At 52.7% G+C, this 20,082-nt stretch overlaps 9 protein-coding genes across 9 annotated transcripts; 3 read left to right on the top strand and 6 right to left on the bottom strand.

Moving 5' to 3' along the window:
• Positions 1-278: 278 nt before the first annotated feature.
• On the bottom strand, positions 279-1,748 carry CORC01_05331 (zinc carboxypeptidase; the record flags this gene model as incomplete). Its single annotated transcript, XM_022616974.1, has 4 exons — positions 279-913; positions 968-1,082; positions 1,140-1,176; positions 1,237-1,748. The coding sequence occupies 4 exons, from the start codon at positions 1,746-1,748 to the stop codon at positions 279-281; spliced, it is 1,299 nt and encodes a 432-aa protein (XP_022476439.1).
• A 2,703-nt stretch (positions 1,749-4,451) lies between these two features.
• Positions 4,452-5,516, top strand: CORC01_05330 (UMTA protein; the record flags this gene model as incomplete). Its single annotated transcript, XM_022616973.1, has 1 exon — positions 4,452-5,516. The coding sequence occupies one exon, from the start codon at positions 4,452-4,454 to the stop codon at positions 5,514-5,516; it is 1,065 nt and encodes a 354-aa protein (XP_022476438.1).
• A 785-nt stretch (positions 5,517-6,301) lies between these two features.
• On the bottom strand, positions 6,302-6,559 carry CORC01_05329 (uncharacterized protein; the record flags this gene model as incomplete). Its single annotated transcript, XM_022616972.1, has 1 exon — positions 6,302-6,559. One exon carries the CDS (start codon positions 6,557-6,559, stop codon positions 6,302-6,304), a length of 258 nt encoding a protein of 85 aa, XP_022476437.1.
• Positions 6,560-8,034: 1,475 nt separating this feature from the next.
• Positions 8,035-9,522, bottom strand: CORC01_05328 (ATPase; the record flags this gene model as incomplete). Its single annotated transcript, XM_022616971.1, has 1 exon — positions 8,035-9,522. The coding sequence occupies one exon, from the start codon at positions 9,520-9,522 to the stop codon at positions 8,035-8,037; it is 1,488 nt and encodes a 495-aa protein (XP_022476436.1).
• Positions 9,523-10,124: 602 nt separating this feature from the next.
• On the bottom strand, positions 10,125-11,650 carry CORC01_05327 (major facilitator superfamily transporter; the record flags this gene model as incomplete). The annotated part of the gene is made up of 5 exons (XM_022616970.1): positions 10,125-10,278; positions 10,356-10,453; positions 10,539-11,285; positions 11,344-11,554; positions 11,613-11,650. The coding sequence occupies 5 exons, from the start codon at positions 11,648-11,650 to the stop codon at positions 10,125-10,127; spliced, it is 1,248 nt and encodes a 415-aa protein (XP_022476435.1).
• Positions 11,651-11,995: 345 nt separating this feature from the next.
• On the top strand, positions 11,996-14,381 carry CORC01_05326 (uncharacterized protein; the record flags this gene model as incomplete). Its single annotated transcript, XM_022616969.1, has 4 exons — positions 11,996-12,186; positions 12,236-12,521; positions 12,583-13,244; positions 13,298-14,381. 4 exons carry the CDS (start codon positions 11,996-11,998, stop codon positions 14,379-14,381), a joined length of 2,223 nt encoding a protein of 740 aa, XP_022476434.1.
• A 94-nt stretch (positions 14,382-14,475) lies between these two features.
• Positions 14,476-16,114, bottom strand: CORC01_05325 (uncharacterized protein; the record flags this gene model as incomplete). The annotated part of the gene is made up of 3 exons (XM_022616968.1): positions 14,476-15,012; positions 15,075-15,189; positions 15,225-16,114. 3 exons carry the CDS (start codon positions 16,112-16,114, stop codon positions 14,476-14,478), a joined length of 1,542 nt encoding a protein of 513 aa, XP_022476433.1.
• A 629-nt stretch (positions 16,115-16,743) lies between these two features.
• CORC01_05324 (3-octaprenyl-4-hydroxybenzoate carboxy-lyase UbiX) lies at positions 16,744-17,346 on the top strand (the record flags this gene model as incomplete). Its single annotated transcript, XM_022616967.1, has 1 exon — positions 16,744-17,346. One exon carries the CDS (start codon positions 16,744-16,746, stop codon positions 17,344-17,346), a length of 603 nt encoding a protein of 200 aa, XP_022476432.1.
• Positions 17,347-17,492: 146 nt separating this feature from the next.
• CORC01_05323 (fungal specific transcription factor) lies at positions 17,493-19,800 on the bottom strand (the record flags this gene model as incomplete). The annotated part of the gene is made up of 4 exons (XM_022616966.1): positions 17,493-17,625; positions 17,682-18,533; positions 18,586-18,817; positions 18,921-19,800. The coding sequence occupies 4 exons, from the start codon at positions 19,798-19,800 to the stop codon at positions 17,493-17,495; spliced, it is 2,097 nt and encodes a 698-aa protein (XP_022476431.1).
• Between the last annotated feature and the right edge of the window lie 282 nt (positions 19,801-20,082).

Genomic DNA, 20,082 nt, shown 5'->3' with positions numbered 1-20,082 from the left:
AGTTATTAAACGTCTAACAACAGCAGGCTAGCAGGCAACCAATTAGCACAGAACTGAAGTCAGCTGCAGCGCGCCTAGGAGCCAAAGTATCTGGCTTTATCTTATAATGACAATATTAAGAATATTATTCCTCCATTAGCTGGGCTACGCATCGTCAACCACTGCCAAGTTCGCCAGTCTACCTAGCGCTACCAAACAGTGGTGGATGGTCACCCTATGTGATCCTCAAAGACCAAAACCAAACCGGACTCTAAGGTTTCCGTATAGTGTAAGTGCAATTAAGCAAGTCCAATTCCATCAAAGAATACCTCGTCCAACAAAGTGTACAGCACCTGCTGTCCTTCCCACTGCTCCTCCGCAGCACCGAGAATACGGTCGGGAGGCAAGACAAAGCCAAAGTCGCCTGTATCAGGAAGCTCAATGGTATAGGAGAAATCCGCGCCGCCAATGGCATAGACGTGGTCGGGAGCAGCGCCCGTGGTCGTATATAAAGTAGCACCGCTGGGCCCGAAAGTAAAAGTAGTGCGTCTCTCGGAGCTGTCGCGAATGACCTCGCTGAGCACCGAAGCAGTCTTGGTCCACTTTCCAAGCTCAGGAGCATACCATGTCTCCTTGGAACCGAACGGCGAAAGGATGTACTGGCCATAGCTATGCCAGTCAATGTACAGCTTGATGCCGCTGGAATCGCGCAGCTTGCGAACGTAGGCGTCAAGGCCTTGGTTTTCGATGGTGTCGGAAGGCTTCTGGCCGCGGTAGGCTTGGGCGCACGAGTTGACGGAAGCGCCGAAGGCGTTAGCATCCCATCCGTACTCCCAGTTTCTATTGATATCGGTTCCGTAGCAGGTCTGGTTCAGGGGCGGGGGCGTGCGTGTCTTGCGCCAAAGACGGTCAACTTCCTGGGAGTAGACGAAACCTGACTCGAGTTAACCCAAAGAGGTATGAGAGATGCATATCAGGACCAACTTACCATCGGGATTGACGATAGGGAAGATGTGAAAGTCAAATTGATTCAAGACGGAATCTGAAGCATTGGTGGCATTCTTGTGCGCGTTGATGAGCTGAAGTGTGATGTACTCAACCACCTAAGAAGGGATCAGTTCATGTTGTGTTGAGTCGTTCATCTCATCTGTAGAACTCACGGGAGCTGCAATCCACTCTCTTGCGTGAACGGTACCACTATATCGGTGTTAGAACACGAAAGTTGCTGTTTGCAGCTTGCTTAGGCATGATGCTTACTGGTAGAGCACGGCAGGCTTCCCGGGGCCGTCGTTGCCAAAGAGGTGGATTCCGTGGATTGATCGGTTTTCAAATGAGCGGCCCGAGTAAACAAGCTCAGAGTTGTCTGGAAACGCCGCGTGAAGATCGGCAAAGTATCGAACATGATCCGCGTAGGAGTGATACGAGTCGTACCAAGAAAGATCGTTGATGTCGCGCTTATACGTGTTGCGAGACCCGGATTCGGCAGTGATAGATTCTCCGAGATCCTTGTGCAGGATGCGATAATCGAGTCCTAGAGACGCAACATTGTCAATCTGGTCGGGCGAAATGACAATGTCAATGTGGGTGTCGACGTCGTGGTTCCATTGCTCGTGAGGAATTGTGGCGAGCTTCTCTTGAACGGTTGCCAATTGGGTCAGAGTCTTCACGCGGAGAACCTGGTAGCCCTCATAGGTGACCGGACTTCTCTTCTGGAAGTTGAAGCCGGCGGCGAGCGTGGCCAATACGGAAACGACGGTGGCGGTCTTCATCTCAGCAGTGCGTCAGCGGTCGTCAGATACATGCTGGCATTGGAAAGCAAAAACCTTCGATATTCTAGTTACTGTCGACGTCCTTATAACTACATTTTCTTCTCTCGTGTTTGCCGAAATTGTGTCACGACATTCGGTCAGCGCCAAGCTTTATAAGAGTGGCAGGACGATTGCGTGCGAGTTAGGCAACCTCCCGACTGGGGCGCAAAGTCGACGAGTTCCCCCAAGCCCCTGAAAACACTATCCGGGAGAAGAAAGTGTTAAAAAGTCCCTTCTCATGGCGTTGCGGTGCATGACGTAAGGAATAGCCTGACCTTCCCATTTGACCTTAGCCAATGCATGGCATTTTCTAACCCCTCTGAAAATTCAGCTTTTCGCGATTCTCCTTGAGCATGACGTTTTTGTCGCCAGGACGCTTGCCCTAGCTTCTTGACAGATTTTGGTAACGGAGACCACGTGGTGTTCATGAAGTTATCGTTCTGAAGACGGTCAAAGTGAATGATACCTGAGGGTCACATCGAACGGACGTAGGACGATCCTGTTGAGGCATCAAATCTTGCCAAGCCAAGAGTGAAGATCTTCCGACAAGACCGATGCATAGGCACGTGACAGCAGAGCGATTAGGGCATCCGCCTTGGCATTGCTCGGAGTTTCCAGCACTTTTAATTCATGCCGAACATCCAGATAGAATTGCCCTTTGTCATGGGATTGTTAAAATCTAATGCCGTATTGCATGGCTTAGAGCGAGTTGAGCTGTTCAGTCATGGCTTTCTCGTGGTTTGGGAAGGCTTTTATCTACAGAACACATGCATATAATTATGTGCTCTTCATAAGTAAGAAACTCGTTAAATTTCTTCAGTACTTCTTCATTATCAATCATGTCTTTTAGCACCTAGCCGCGAAAGAGATACTCAGACTTTAAACTAGTACTACTCCGATAAAGCCCATTCTACCCGGACGAGATTCTGACCTAACGTCTCATCTAGCTTACAATTCTAGCTCGCGAGGTTCCAAATAATCTCATCCGATCCGCTCAATTGTTGTGATGCCGTAAGACCATGCCCAGGAAGATTAGAGCGTTGGGTCACCCGGTTTGTTGATAGGATCCCACCAGACGTTTTCGAGATTCGACAACGGCCTTGGGTAGCCGGTACGAGTTCTGGTTGAATCTTTTTATCAACAGCATGAGCTAGAGTATACAAGGATCTTTGTCTACGTGAAAGTATTAAAATGAATAGTCGCTTACTAAGTACCAGGGAAAATCGGCCGACTTCTCTCGGAAGTAATTTATTTTCTTATATAAGTTTGGACGTTTTCCAGCAGCGAGACGAGGTATCATTACATTGATCTTGTCAACTTTTCGTGTAGAACCGTTTCGACGAGAAACACCTACTCATAGGGCACGGCAGTATAAATATTGACAGCTGATGACCGAAATTTCCAGACTCCATCATTTCAGTCAAAGGAGGGAGGTTGCAGGGTCGGCCATGACCTCGTCAAATTCAAGCAGCAGGCCACAAGCTCATTGCCTGTGGAGATCTATTCCAGCTGAAGCATCTTGTTGGGGGACATCCACTATGGGACATTTCCAAAGACTGATCAAACTGAAAGCATCACATGTTCATAGCAGCATGGAGAATCGACACGTCGAAAGGAGTCGAGTTTTGGCGTGCAAGCAAGCAGTGATAGCACAGATAAACGCATTCTGAGGCCGCAATCACTTGGTTGACATGTTTCATTCTGCTCTACTTAGCTATTTCTATTGTGGCGTAGAAACCGGACAACAAACTGCCCTGATGCATCAAACTGGGGCCTTGCCACGGCGCCAGCCATGCTCCCGGCCCGTGACGAGAGGTGACAGCATGATGACCGCCCAATCAAGCCCGTGATTACTCACACCCACGGAGTGATGAGCTCGGTACGGGAATGCAGGTTGACCGATGTTGCTAGTTGCATGAATAGTTCCCGTTGGCCCCCCTGTCCGAGGAGACTACCCTATCAACCCCACCAACTTTATCCGATGACAGGCGTTCAATCCGTCGACAACCCCATATCCTCATCCGACAACCCGGAGGCTCTCCCTTTCTCCAGCGTTTCTTCAGTCGAATGAATTCAGTACCTCTCTGCAGATGCCAGCCAAGTGACTTTGCTCCACTCAAATTCATCTCTTCAGGGGCTTCCAAAGCGTGCAGAGACGAAGAGCTTGCCGCATCCAAAGCGAACCGCATTAGCATCTCGGTTCCATGCAGCACAAAGGACAAACGATGGCGCTTGCCCGCTGGCCCGTTTCCGAACACACATCTTCCGAGACGCAGGGAGGCGCCACTATTCCCGGGTTTGCTTATGCCCAAATGACAGCCCTGACAGCACCCAATCAACTTCGATCTCCCAAAGGCCGTTGGCAACGCCTCAACTGTCGGCCGCACAGTGAGACATTCCCGTCTCTGAGACCAACGGCCCGCATGGTAGGCTGGTGTGTCCTTCTGAACATCACTGGCTCCCGCTACCCGAAAGGATTTCCTTGGATGGCTTGGACAAGCGGACTGACGGGAGAGCCCGTTTGGTTCCACGGCATGCCCTGCACAACATGAGCGTCATAAGAAGGATGTCTCGGTCCATCGACTGGGAAATTTATGCCTTCTCGGCATCTCCACGTTGCCCTTCTACTACCACCGACCGGGAAATCAGCACCAGTCGCACAGGATGGCCCAATCCACCGTTCCCCCTCTAGCATTCCCTCCCGCGATGTCGTCACAGTCCGCATCCAGCCCGCCGACCCAAGATGAAGTCGGCCTTGGAATAACCGCAATCGAGGCAGATCCAGCCCTTGACGCCGGTCCGGATCGTGAAGATGACGCGGATTCAGCCATCGACGCCGCCAGTGTTGCCTCATCCACCACGTCCCTGACCGAGAGCATCTTCAACTACCGGAAGCTACACGGGCGGACTTACCAGGCCAGTCAAACGACCGAATACTGGGCACCCAACGACGACCAACAGAACGAGGGCCTCGACATTATCCACAATGCGCTGCTCATAATGTTTGAAGACAGGCTGTTTCTTGCCCCGGTCGGAGATGACCTTCAACGAGTTCTTGACGTCGGCACGGGCACGGGTATCTGGGCAATTGACTTTGCCGACCAGTTTCCTGATGCTGAAGTCATAGGAACAGACATTAGCCCGATACAGCCGAGTTGGGTTCCGACCAATCTCCGATTTGTCATTGATGACTTCCTCCTGGATTGGATGTGGCCTGAAAATCACTTTGATTTCATTCACCTCCGATGTCTGTACGGAAGTGTCCCCGACTGGATTGGCTTGTACAAGAACGCATACCGCCACCTCAAACCAGGTGGATGGGTTCAGAACCTCGAGGTGAACGCCGGATTTAACTCTGATCACGTCGAGTACCCTCCAGACCACATCTTCCATGAATGGGGGCGTATATTTGAGCAGGGCGGGACAAAAACGGGTCGCTCGTTTACTGTTGCGCAGGGCCACACGATGAGGGACAACATGGAGAAGGCGGGGTTCGTGGATATTGTGGAGATCAAGGTCAAGCTGCCTACGCATGGCTGGCCCAAGGATCCAAGGCTTCAACATGCGGGGCTACTGATCCAAATCGCGCTTGATGAGAGTCTTGAGGGATTCGGGACTTTTCTGTTGACGCAGGTGTTGGGATGGTCGCAGGAGGAAGTCTTGGTGTTGACTGCGCAGATGCGGAAGGAAATCAGGAAGAAGGCGAACTTTGGTTACTGTGAAACGTAAGTTGTTCCTCCTCCAAGTGAAATGAAAGAAAAGGCTAACGAGGCGTGCAAAGCACAATTGTTTATGGGAGAAAGCCATTCGAAACAAGCACTTAATCAGGAGTAGATTGGGGGATACGACTGCTAAAGAAGCCATGCCGCAGACACATAGCAGATCAAATGGATGAAGTGTGTACAGTAATCATCGGTCGAATGTATGAGAAGCTTTTATAAAGCGTCGCTCAACGGCAAACTAGTCACGAGTGGTGGAATGTCTCTTTGTTGGCATGATGCTTGGTTGCAAGATGGTACAATAGCAGCGTGGTATCTACTGCGCAGTGGATATATACTTGAATTTAACTACGGAAAGTTTCATCACAGAGCTTTTTGTATCTTCTTGAAGACGGGCGATTATAAGGTGAAGATACCAATGTTTCTATCTACCAGGATGACAACAAAGGCACTGGACTACAAGATGGGGCTGAATCTTGGAGATCCTGAAAGACGGTCGACATGACAAGATGCTCTGATCCGTGAAGCAGTTTTCATGAAAATTACATATAACTAACAAACTCCAGTGACGTTGGAGGATTCATCCGGCCTCGGGAGAAACAGCGGCACCAAGGTCTCCGACGTTGTATCACGCCGTAGAATCTTTCAAACCTCGTCCAATCTCCCACTGAGTATCGTCCAACAGCCAACAGCCCAAGACATATTGTTGGAGCAGGACCCTTGATAATTCATCAGCTTGTACAGGTACATCGTCCATATCCCAAGACTACTAACCCATCGCCCATGGTCTCTCCTTTAATCGGCATCACAGTTGAAAGCCACACCGTCAGGCTTTCCATCAGCCTGGCACGCCGCATTGGTCGACTTGCAATGCGTGCTGTCGGGCTTCACATCCTTTGCGCAACAGAAATTGCACGTGGTTCCTTGGATGGTGGCGCCGCAATTCTTGGGTTCCAAGCAGTGTCGGCGGACGAGAGGGTTGGCGGCAAAGTCCGAGGACGGCGTGGCTGCCGCGAGGGGAAGGAGTACGAGGAGGAATCGGAGAGCAACCATGGTTGGTGAATATGAATACTAATAGTTAATTGTCTTAAACGATAGGATACAAGATATCGCGTGAGTAATTAAGGATGGATCTGGAGAGATTGACGGTTGTGCCAAGGGCGGGATGCCACCGTTCTTTAATCTTCCCTCAATGTCGTCTACCAACCTTATTTCTATACAGCAATCATTTCGCAGTGATTATGTTCAAAGATTAGACTTTCCATGGCGACTGTCACAGAGCATGCTTTGAGCTGAGCAAATTGATTGTGGGCGGGAAGGTTTGCTCTTCAAAAACACCAGACTCAAAGTGTACTTCGAAAGCACACCAAGAGTCTCCGAAGCGACGGGGGTGAGGGGCTGATGATGAGCAGAAAAGAGATAAATTCAGCATCATGCCACGGAACCTGCATACTCCGGAAGCGAATCTACAAACCTGCTCTAGTTGAGTAATCTTTGGGCCCAAGACTTCACACGTGTCGTGACGCTGCTGCCGTTCACGATGCATGCCACCCATATTTCATTAACGTAGGTTCACCAGACCATGAGCTGATTTTACTTACAGTTGAGGTTATTTGAGGCTGTTTTAAATTGTTCTCAATGTCATCGGATGTTTGTTTTGAGGGGTGGGAAGTCGACATAACTGCATGTTGGAGGTAGTTTCGTCCGATGAGATGGCGCACTCTCGCATCGGCTCCCACAGCCCTCCGTGAACTCGGCAAAGGTTTATAGTCATGTGTGGCACAGGGTTCCATCGACTACTCCCTACAAACTACATCCCTGGCCATGCCAGAATCTTTGGACGCCGATGCGGGGGAGATGGGAGAGCTCATCCATGTCGTCGGAAAGCTGCTGTATAAAACACCGGCTAAATTTGCTCAACGGTTTCGTTCTCGGATGCTTCTAGTCCCCCGTCATCTGGAGTAGTATTATGGTTTCAAGAGCGGGAGCCTCGAAGTAAAATGTTCGGCTAAAACACCAGTTGACGCCGATAGCAATCGAACCCAACTCAACCTACCAAGCGGTGTCCCACTTCCACACCTCCTCCCACTCTGGGCACGGAGCACTCTATGTTTGAAACGGAAAAGCTTGGCCGTGGACCGATGGGATGAAAGTCTGGAGATTGGGATCAATTACTAATACGACATTGAAGGGATATGGGATGCCGGATTCAGATCCGTCATGGTTCAGGGTTTCGGTGTGCGAACTGCTCGGGTCATGGGCGCCGGTTCGGGTGGAGCATCGCGAGAGGACAAGAAACAAAACGCGTGGGTTGATGTGAATGTGTGCTCAGCTTACATGGAAAGTCCAAGAGCAGTTGGCTTCGTCAACAGGCATGCTCTCTGGTCATTGGGACCGCTCAACATGGAAATGTATTTGCCTCATGGCACCGTCTAGCGCATACCCCTCTCTCTCAACATAAGAAACCAAACTAGAAACTCCATCTGAGGTCTAAAGATACAAATAATAATACACTAGCCATTATACATCTAGGTCTTCCCATTGGGAGTAATGAACTCAAACTCCTTGTATTGGGTCTTTGCAAGTTCCTTCTCAACCCACCCACCGATGCTCTCCACAGCATCATGCGGGCTCTCCAAATGTACTTGGAAGAAGCCCTGTAGTTGAGATGGAGTCAAAGTGTCTTCTGGTATCTTGCTAGAAAATTGGATGGCAAGCTTCTCAATCTCTTCCATGTCTAGGTGTGACGTGCATCCTAGATCGGGAGAGAACATGCGTACAAACATGTCCGCTGCCGACTTTGGGCTGATGTTGCCCAAGAGGACCTTCATGTCCACGCGGCCCGGACGAATCAAGGCACTGTCCAGTTGTTCGGGTCGGTTGGTCGTCATGATGACAATGCGGCCCTCCTGCGACCCAACGCCGTCCAAAACATTCAGCAATCCGGACAGAGTGCAGTTGGGGACGTTGCTACTCTCTGGTGAATGTGCCCGTCCATTTCCGTTGCTGTTCTTCTCGTGATTGCTCGAACGCTCCACCCACACGGCGTCGATATCTTCAAGCAGTACCACGCACCGCGGTGGGATTTCCTGAAACATCTGCTCCAGGTCGGCATCTGTCGCAACGCTGGGGATCTTGACCTCGTACAGATCCAGCCCAAACTCACCGGCAATCGCCACGGAAAGCGAAGACTTGCCGGTTCCAGGCGGGCCGTAGAAGAGATAGCCTCTGCGGTACGGCATACTCCGGCTCTGGTAGCGCATCTGCGTCTTCGGGTCCAGGTAATTCCGGATATCGGCCAGCAGCTCCTGCTTCACGCCCATGTCAAAGTGCACGGTGTCGAGGTGGCGGAGGGGCTTGCGTGCTTTAGGTTTCCACGACATGCCGTACCGGTCACGAGAGTAGATGATGACAAAGTACTGCGTTTGCCTGTCGGCGTACTCGCGGCAGGTCTCGATGAGATCCTGGACGGGTTGCGCCGACCAACCAAAGCAGCTGATGGTCAGGTCCTCGCCTCCGATTCCATCGTAGCTAGGGTCCGATAGTGACGAATTGAAATCGCCAACGGCCCGATTGACGACGAAAAAGTTACCTCGGAACCAGAGCCACCGTGTATCCCAGTGAGGGCAGTACTGGATCGTGTGGCGCGTCTTCTTGAGAGCGGCAGCACGGTCTGAGCTGGGGCGTCCAACCTCGGTACGGCCTGTGAAGGAGCGGTAGTGCCGGGGCCGGTTGGCGAGGACCCATTTCACGACGCTCCGGTTGACCGGGTCACCTCCGGGGATCGTGACCGAAGCAAGGAAAAAGCGCCGGACACAGCTATAGGCCTCGCGCCAGGCATATTGCAGTAGTCTCCAAGCCGTGGGAAGAGTGCCGGCTATGGCAACGAGGGAACCAATCTGGGTGATATCGAGCTCGGACCACCGGGTGAAGACATCCTTCACCACGCTCGCTCCGTGAGACCAAGGGTCGAGAAGAGCGTGGCTTGCGCCGGCGATGTGAAAGTGGTGGGACATTTGGGCAATTGACTCATTCCGAGTCTTTCCACAGGATCAAGAGGTAGGCCGTCGAGTCAACACGCACCCACACGCACCCAACGGGGTCCCAGAGTGTCGTGGGTCGGGCGATCCGGAAGGGTGAAAACCGGAAAACGCCTCCGAAAAGCGAGGCTCAGGCAGCGCCTGGCGAAGAACAAATGAAGGCAAGGAGAAGCAAAGTATCGATTAACGCATTTTGATGAAACGAATGACAAGAAAGCGAAGTAACAAAGGGCACAGGTACACGGACTGGTTCGGGAAGGGCGTCAGCGGCGAGGCCAAACTTGCGGTTATTTCTGAGGAATTCGGAAAGCTTTTTTGCGACCTGCGCCACACACACCAGCCATGCACCAGCCACATCTAAGAAAGCGATTACCTAGGCCCCCAGGGATGACTTCGGGCCGTCAGCTCACCGAAGTACCCACTTCCCAGTTAGAGTCCTAAACGCCGAACATTTGGGGAGTCGGTCCTCGTCCTTACAAAATACCTCGCTCTAGCAAGTCTTCTCCTACCCACGCATTACATGCGAATCTTGACAGTTATATCAAATCTATGCAAGTACTAGGAGATCTAACTTGGGCCTAGATGACCGCCCTCAAGTTGTTGTTCAATCGCCATCTGGCCACAGCAAGGATGGCAGCTCCAGCGACAAGAGTCGCTCCAGTCCACATTGACAAGGCCAGATACCCCGCGTGCTCAAGTATCTGGCCGCTGATGGGAGGTCCAACGAGAGCGCTGATCATCGCAGTCAGCATGTTGATTGTGCACATATCGATGAGGATAGTAACAAGGGAGAGGAGGGCACAACTCACGTCACGGCGATAGAGCTCATCATGAACCCGACAGCTAACCCTTGGTGACGCTGATGCGCAATCTTTCCTACGCATGCACCCTGCAAGCTCATGATGGCCTGAAAATGTGTTAGTCACTTTCACGGAAGAGCCTCATGCGAGATTACTTGCCCCAGATGCAAATCCGTATGCCAAACTCCATACCGCCAAACCAGCAACAGAAGTGGCCGCCGTCCAGCAGAAACCCACAATACCAGCCGCGAGTGTCGCCAGCGCACAAAGATTGAAATGACCATATCGATCTGCGAGGAAACCAGGAATCACTCGTCCAAAGAAGGAAGCGCCGTTCAGTCCGGACAAAAGGTAAAAGGCCGTTGACGTGGACAGGCCGTGTTGAACGCCGAAGCCCGTGACCAAAAAGATGGGCGTGAAGAGACCAAAGTAGCCAACGGCCAGTCCTCCACATAGGAGGATGAAGGTCCTATTCTGCAGGATGGAATAGTCCGTCTTCTTCTCGGACTGCGTCTCGTCACTCGAGGAATTTGTGCCCTTCTCGTTCCCGTCCGATGCTGCCTCAGATGCAGTGGGAGATGCTTCGGGGGCGGGTGCATCGCGTACAGTGATGCAGGTAATGGCCAGGAGAGGAATCATGGCGAAAGCGACGGCGCGCATAGTCCAACCGAAACTGAGCTGGCGCTTGTTGAGCAGTTGCTCGAGCATGATTGGCCATATGATGCCACCGATGGAGGACCCGCCGATGCTAAGGCCCAGAGCGAGGCCGCGGCGATGAGGCATGCGGCGTGAGACGACAGCCACGGGGGGGCAGAATATCAGCGACATGCTCACTCCGAGGAGGATTCCCTGAGCCAGGAATGCCTGGTAGTACTGCTTGCAAATCGAGGTCATGAACAGAGCAAGGACTTGGCCGACGCTACCGGCGCACAACAGAACCTGCAAAGTAAAAGATAAGCTTCAGCGGTCGACAGGCTCAAAAGGAGCATGAACATACCGTAGGGCCCAATCTGTCGGTCAGAATGCCTGATATTGGTGCTCCCACATATATGATGAAGATGGAGACGGAAGCAATCCATGAAATGTCGGACTCTGATTTCCCCAGGTACGACTGATAGTACTCCTGGAAGACGCCAAAGGCATTGAGGAAGCCCACCGTGCAGAATAGCGATAGTGATGCGCCGAGAACAGCGAGCCACGACCGAACGCTAGAATTCCCTAGTGAGTCTTTCAATTCTGAAAAAAATGCAGCAAGTCTCTTCTTACCTGTCATAGCCGGGAGGGGGTTGAGGTGCTTCCAACATGGCGTCGTTTCGGGCTTTTTCTATGAATTAGGGTACTCAAAACAATACTCGGTATCACAACAAGCAAGAGAAGGAAAAGCCAATATCTAATAAAAGCTGAATGATGGAGAGCCATCATGGTAGATTCTGATTGCATTTAATATGTGTTACTAGCCACGCTTTGTTGTCATGTAAGCGCAATAGCGTGACGGGAATGAGGTAAGCACCGCGGATTATCCGTGGAGGAACCCGTCAGCATCCGTGGAAGGTCCGCGGCCGAAGCCACAACTTGGACGGTGCATCATCAACACCAGCAAATTCCATCCGCCGACCACAACAAGGACTTTGCGTATCACTCGAATCAAAATGAAGCGCGCGGTCGAGTCCGATACCGAAAATGCAGCGCAGAAACGTCGTCGGCAACCCCAAGTCTCGTGCGACTCGTGCCGCAAGAAAAAGCTCAAGTGCGACCGCGGAGACCCGTGCTCGAGCTGTGTGATGCGCGGTTTGCTATGCGCAGGACAGCCGGGGTCACAAAAACCCCCTGCGGAACCAAGGTAACATGCATATTGCGTCGTCATGATTGGCCTGGCTGACCATACGTAGCCGTATCCCAGCGTTGAGCGAGAACGGTGGCGAGTCCATTCTTAGGCGGCTCCGGACGTTGGAGCAAGCTGTGTTCGGAGCGGCGTCGTCCACCGACGCCGGATCTTCCGCGGACCAGCTGGGGGATGTCTTGGAACCTGCAAGGAAGAAGATGCCAAGACCATCCCGAATGCCGCGCAGTCCCAGTCTCTTGTCACGCCGTCCTCAGCATCGTGGGATCGTGGACAATGAACGGCAGCAAACAGCAAAGTTCCTCGATTCGACATTCACGAGAAATGGTCTCAACGTGAGCAACGTCCCGGCAGTTTTCTTGGTTTTCAATAACATACTGACGCAGTGACACTTAGGTCACTCTTCCGGTCAACAAGGTGGATTACCACGTCGCCAATGTCTCCCAATTCCCAAAGACACCATCAAGCATCACCCCAGGCCTCACACCAACTGATGACTCGGAAGCAAGACTGTCAACCTGGCTGATGCCTCGAGAAGAGGCGTTGTTGCTACTTCAAGACTTCCTCGACAACCCCTTTCATCTCCTTCCCATCCTTCATCCATTTACGACGAAATCGATGGTTGTTAACTTCTACTCCGTCCTTTCTCGCGGGGGTGACCCCAACCCAGCACACGCTGCACTGATTCTAGGCATCGCAGCTACGAGCGCTTTCTTTTTCACCGGGGGGTCTCAAGCCAATGGAACTTTTGAGTCTTCTGAAGAAGCAACACATACCGCCCTAGCCTGGTTCAAATCCTCTTTCAATATCCTGCAAAAGTCACAACAAACTACATGCGGCTGTCTCGAAGAGGTGCAAGCACGGTCGGTGCTCGCTTACTTGGTCTACAATATGGAAGGCTGCTCTGCTCGATTCAGGTTTCTTCATGGGTGTTCGTTGTCAGCCGCTCGGGAAATGAGCCTGCATCTGATCGATAGCCCCGGCTCGGAGCAGCAGGATGAAGAGTCTCTGAGGGAGATTAAAAGAAGAATTTGGTGGCACATTACTGCTACAGATTGGTACACTACTCTGATCCTCCTTCTGATCATCATCATAGCTTACCGTGCACTAGGATGCTGGGTCTCATGGGCGGACCTACGGATGGGACGTACCATATACAACCACGACAGATGAACGTGAAGCAGCCTCGAAATATCAACGACGATGAAGCAAGCCTCTCAAATGAGACCTTCACCCTGCCCCCGGACACGGCAACTGGGATGACCTGTTTTATCAGGCGTATTCAGCTCGCCGAGATTGCTCGTTCAGTCATTGACGCCAGAGCTCCCGGGATGCCAGATGCCGAGATCACAGATTACGAACAAGTCCTCGAGCTGGACCGCCTCTTTGAAGATGCGCTTGCCGACTTCCCTCCATTCCTCCGGCCCGACGGTCCCATCCCGGAAGACGCACCGCCCTATCTATCACTGCAGAGAGATGTTGTTCTTCTCGGTTTCCTCTCGAGGCGCGCGCGATTACACCGGCCATTCCTCCTCCACGACAAACAGGATGCTCAATACCAGCCATCGCGAGAGATATGTTTAAGCTCGGCCCGAACAGTCCTCGCAATTGCCACAAGTCTGCTAAAGGCATCTCAGGTTAGAGAACCCGTAGAATCTTTGAGCACCCGAGCAATTGGTTGCCGCCTGGGCTGTGTCATTGGCCACATGTTTATGGCGTGTACTATCTTGGCCCTCAACTCTGGGTTTGATCCGAGTCGTGAAGGCTTCACAGATGGCAAAGAACCATGGCCAGTATCTGATGCAACAGCAGAGACACAGGCCGAGGTTACCGAGGCATGCCGCGCTCTAGCATCTGCCGGAGAAGAATCTATGATTGCTGCGAAACTGGTTCGAAACCTCGCTGCCGTGTTGCGTCACTATCGCGTCCAGGGAGTGGATGACGTTGTTCCGTCCGAGTTGGAAGACGATAGAAGCTCACCTTCAGCAGATGCCTGGCGTGGCGATTCTACCGTGGTTGCAGCAGCTGGGGTAAAGCCCGGTCCTGATGAGGGCCTAGACGCAGGGTATTCTGGAATGGCTGGAGAGGATGCCCTCGGACTGGACAGTCTGTGGAACGACATCCTTGGGGACACGACCTCGTTTGGATGGGATCAGCTGTTGGCCGGACTTGATACCTATTGCGGTCCGACTTGAGCGTCGGATTTCCAATCACCAAAAATACCGTGCCATGGCTGGCTTCTAAGCAGGTATCAAGTTTATTTATTCTATTCATTTCTACCAAATTTCATTACTGCGAAGTAAAACCCAACGACTCCCAACGTTGCAGCACCTTCTCCTGGATTTCGACCGGGTACGACTCTTTGAAGCTCGCAGCCTCCCAATCACGTCCAGTGGTATACTCGCTCGGCATCAGACAATCGGAAACAACCTTTCCACCTGTGCGAATATCACCATTGCCATGCGACATGTACGGAATCAACGGGAAGCCACGGACCTCCTCAAAGTGGTGCTCATCCAAGCCAGGGCGGCAGCGCGTGGAGAAGGCCCAGATGACGTCCTTAAAGTCGTACACGTCGATGTCCTCGCCGACAATGACGAGGCGGTGGATAGTGTAGCCGACCTTGTCGTTGAAGACGATGTCGCCGATGGAGCGGCAAAAGTCCTTGGCGTTGGTCTTCATCGCGCGGAGCTTCTCGGTGTCGACTTGGAGTGCAACCCAGGTGACTTGCGACTCAAAGGGGGAGAAGGCCTCCTTGATAGGCAGACCCTTGGACTTGAGGAGGAACCCGATCTCGGCGGCGGCCAGCGGTCCGATCATGGTGTGCTTTTATTGGTTTAGCTTCTTATCGTCTTCACTGGGCCATGGCGCGGTTGGGAGTAACTTACCGTCTCGTCAGTCAGCCGACCGCAGTTGGAAACGGGAAGAATGGCGTCCTTGCGGTGGGTGATGAGGTCGACTCTGTATTTCGGCTGCGGGTGCGCATCGCCAGGGAACACATATCTGCCAATATCGTCAGTCTCTCTCCTGCAGCATACGAGGAATTCGCCAAGTCCACATACCCATGCATTTCTCCAAACGGGCCCTCAGGTGCTGTCTCCGTAGCGGAGCAAACTCCCTCAAAGACAATCTCCGAGTTGGCAGGAACATACAGCCCGTTTGTATCACACTTGACAACCTCCAACGGTGCCCCGACCAAGGACCCGATATACTCCGCCTCGGACAGTCCGCCCGGAAGCGGCATGCTCGCAGCCATGATGGCGGCCGGCGGTACGCCAAACACCAGCGCCCACGGCATATCCTTGCCCTCCTTCTTCCACATCTGGTGCATCTGCCAGATGTGCTGCGGCTCAATGACGAGTCCCGCGAGGTGGTTTCTGTCGTATACCATGGCGCGGGCAATAGACCAGTTTGTCCACTTGCCATCGGGGGACTGAACAACGTGCATGCCGTACGTCTGGATGTACTTTCCGCCGTCGGACTGGTGCAGCATCGGCGCGGGAAGCTTCGTGAGGTCGAATTGCTCCGGGGTCAGACGGATCTCCTTGCAGGACCCGGACTCGACGACGACGGGCGGGATCGGGGGCGCGCTCTTGGCGGCGACCATCTTGTCGAGAATCTCCTTCATGGTCGACGTGGGCGGGAGAGCGAGGTGCCTCGCCAGTCGGCCGAAGCGCTGGGCCGGGTCAGATCTTAGGGAGTTTGGCGCGCCGAGGATGCGCCAGAAGCCATCGGCGTCCTGGCCCTTGAGCTTGTTGAAGAGGGGGGCTCGCTCGTCAGTCTCGGCGACTTTGCGGATGATGGCGCCGACTTCGAGGTTGGGATCGCATTCTTCGTTGATTTCGACGAGGTCGCCATCGGATTTGAGGGCCTCGACGAAGGAGCGGAAGTTCAAGTGTGGGAGGTCTTGGGGGTTGGATGGTGACATTTCGGTCTGAATGTTGGGTTTTGATTAACAGGAATGTGCAAAAGTGTATGAGGCTCAAGAATGATGATGAGTTGCTTTAAAGTCGATGTTGAGATGCAACTACAAAAAGGTTTATCTGGATGGCTACGTCGTAATTAATATATCCCTTCTCGATCGAGATCAGTTCCCAGCACGATGCACGATCAGTGGTGGCAATGACACAGAATCCCCGAAGTCACCGAGACCCGACATGCTCCGGACTGTCCGGACCCGCAAGTGGATCCTTTCGCCGATGTTGTAGGCCGGGTGGGGTAGTTATTATGGAGACGACGGTGGATCTTGGCGTTCGGAAAATTCGCCCTCGCAACATCTGCCACCCCGAACTCTCCGAGTTCGCCAGAGAGAGATCTGCATCAAGATCCGATAAATATCCACGTCAATATCGCATGGGACTTGAAGTCATTTGAAAAACGATAACAACATTCCATCACTGCAAAAAGCACTTTGTTCACATCTCAACCAAAGCCCAATACCTAGAATCTCCCGCCTACACCAACCTCACCAATTGACCACCATCCACAAGTTTACAAGTTCCACATTCGTGAATACTCTCCAAACCCCCCAACAATCAACATAAAAACAGCACCAACATGAAAGACACCACACCCCGCAAGAAGATCATTGTCGCCCTGACAGGCGCGACAGGCGCCCAAATCGGCATCCACATCCTCCAGACCCTCCGCCGCCTCAACGTGGAAACGCACCTCATCATCAGCAAATGGGCCGCCGAGACAATCAAGTGGGAAACAGACTACACGCCCGCCGCGGTAAAAGCCCTCGCCGACCACGCCTACAACTCACACGACCTGGCCGCGCCCATCGCGAGCGGCTCGTACCGCGTGGACGGCATGATTGTCGTCCCGTGCTCCGTCAAGACGCTCGCGGCGATCAACGCGGGCATCTGCGACGATTTGGTGACGCGGGCGGCGGACGTCTGTTTAAAGGAGCGCAAGAGGCTGGTCTTGTCTGTCAGGGAGACGCCGTTTAGCGAGATTCATTTGCGGAACATGATGGAGGTGACGCGGGCTGGGGCGATTATCGCGCCGCCTGTGGTAGGGTTTTATACTAGGCCGTCATCGATTGATGATGTGCTCGATCAGATGGTGGGACGGTTGCTCGACCTGTTTGATTTGGATGCGAGGAATTTCGAACGTTGGGATGGGATGCAGCAGAGTACCACAAGTAGGAAATAATTTCAAGTTGCATGTCACATTGGCAGTACATCACTACATCTTTGACCAACAATGGCACGAAAATGAAGCCTTGAAACTATTAAAAGTCTGACAAAAAAAGGCGTGCGGGTATTTATTTCTGTTGGTATCAATGCCGAGCCTCACTATTACACTAGGTTGGGCAAAAAGGGGTCGCTTGCGCCAAAGTATTGATCCGACATGATGTAGTCGAACGCTCCAAGAGGAGACATGTTGAAGTCAATGGGAAATTCCCAGTTGGCACCACCCATATCCCAATCGCTGTCCTGTCAGTATCTATCGTAAAACTTTGTGAATAAGCTTTCTCATTGACTTACTTGTTTTCCTCTGCTGCCTCCATCGTGTTCTCTTGAGTTGTCGCCGGCCTGTCACCGAGAGCCGGCGGATGACCAGGACCGACAATGTCCTGGATATTGCTCTCCACCCTCGAGTCACGGGCGTTGACATCGCGCTCCGTCAACGCCCTAAGAGTCCTCAGTGCCTTCAAGGCCTTTTGTAGCGTGCCCGATAGCTGGCCGTTGGAGTCAGACTCCGTGGCCAAGGCGGAGTCACCTTCGTCCTCGGAAAGGCTCTTGATGAGCTCGTCCTGGAGGGTTCTTGTCTCGGGGAGATACCTCGTCTCTCGCATCAAACTCAAAAGAAGCACAGACGTTAATCCATTGTGGATGAATGCCCAAGACCGCCTTGCGTGTCCTGCGATTGACCTCAGCCGCACGTAAGCACGGACACTTCGCCGGAGAGAGTCTCGAAAGTGCTCGAGGACACGGGACCTGTCGCTGTCATTCAGCGCTGTTGATCCACTGCTCGAAACATAGGGTCGGCAAAGCGTGGCAATGACAAAATGGCGGTGGAGTTCGAAAGCGTAGTGTTCCTGAATTTGCGGAATGGTTGTGCTTCGTTTGGGGTCGATCAGGTGGGGTGCAAGAGAGGCTTCGATGGCTTCGATGTCGTCGAGTGTCGAAACTGGCTGCCCTGACGCTTGGGAACGGAACGAAAGATGGCGTAGTGTCACGTGACAGAGCCAGCTCATGGCTTGGAGGTAGGAGAGGCCTTGACCTTCGACGGAGTCTGTGAGCCGTGGAAGATCTTCTTCAAAGTCCAGATCGTATGACGCCGGTGGACGACCGAAAGCAAGCGCGAGCAGAGAGTCTTGCCAAACGATTGCCAATCTGGTTCACAGTTAGCAGGTACCATTGGTAAGATAAGTACTCTGTGAAATACCTCAGGTATTTCGTCTCTTCATCTGGTAGTGGAGAGGTGGGTGAACGGTTTGACTTCCGATGAAGTCCGAGGCATTGCGCAAGTCGGATGGTTGTGCCCCCGAGAACAAAGGCGGCCTGGGGTTTCATATCATTCTGAAGCACATTCCCCAGTAATAGAAGCGTCTGAACGGCCTCCTGAGATGGATTGACGAGATAATCTGTTGATCGGAGTAGATGAAATGCCTGCTTCACTGTGGAGGATCAACATTGTGTCAATGTGCATGGGATGATGAGATGATGGGAGGATGGGTTGAGGAGGTTGGGATGAGGATGATGGGATGTTTTGGGACATACTGTGGCGTTGTGATACTGTAATGCGGTCTTGCAAGTTCATATCGGAGAACTGAGCTCCGGCTGCCAAGACGGCGTGGAGCAGAGACAGCCACCTGGGATCCTCAAGAGACTCGGAACCATTACCAAAATCTGGGTCGCTTCGTGCACTGACCAGCCGGCAGATTCTTTTCTCGATAACATCTAGATTGCAAGTGATGACGTGAAAAGGGTGCACGCGGCGACGAAATATTTCAAAAAGTCTGACAATTTCTTGGTCACTTGGCAGAGATTGATACGAGGATATGGACGTCGCTATGTCTTCGCTCACACCTAGTAGAGGTAGGATACCTGTCTCGAAGGCTGACTGTCGAGCTGGATCATCCCTGGACCGAACAGAGCGCCTTCGAACCATGTCCACTACCGAAGTATTCGCCAGAAATAGTGCATCGCCACCTTGGCGCGTCGTGGACGCATTCCCCGACGATGCTAACGCGTCAGGATTCGGTACTCTGAGAGCTGTGGGGTTAGGAGAAGGGGCCCCCGTCGGTCCATCAAGGTAGTCGAAATTGGCCGCGTCTAGTTGTGGCTCGCTTTCTTGAGTCCTATCTGGGGTTCGACTGGCCACAGGTGTTCCTCGCGCGGATCGTGCTGGCGACCTCGGTATGCCAGACGATTGACGTGTGTGAATTTCATACTCGCATAGATCTGGATGCCCACGCTTGTCGCACGTTGAGCACGGTAATGCCTTGTCGCATTTCACCTTTCGCTCTCGACACGGCAGACACGACTTGGGGTTTCCGCGCACGCCGTTGCGATTTTGTTGACGTGATTTGAGAAGGTCTCTGAATGCTGAGCGGTCGCCGTTCGGAGTGTTCGGAGAATGACGCATTGACGACTCCATCGTGACTCGTGAGATGGAGCGCGAGAAGACGGAGTTGAGAGTGGACCGTAAAAGAGTTGGCGCTGGGACTCTGAGAGTCCTTTGAGGAGTTCGACAGCCCAGCTCAGATGCTCCGAGTCTCGAGAGCGATGGTACTTAGAGAGAGAGAGAGAGAGCCTCGAGAGCAATGGCCCCTGGAAAGACGATTTACATCGTGACTCGTGAGGTCCAAGTTCAGATGGTCCCGTCCCTGTCGCGCGCCGGGCTCGGGCTTCGGAGAAACCTTGTCTCGGAGGAAATCCG

Source organism: Colletotrichum orchidophilum (genome assembly GCF_001831195.1).
Source record: "Colletotrichum orchidophilum strain IMI 309357 chromosome Unknown Scaffold_37.1, whole genome shotgun sequence".
In the NCBI taxonomy this organism is placed as follows: Eukaryota; Fungi; Ascomycota; class Sordariomycetes; order Glomerellales; family Glomerellaceae; genus Colletotrichum; species Colletotrichum orchidophilum.
This window is presented reverse-complemented; position numbering and strand designations above follow the sequence as displayed.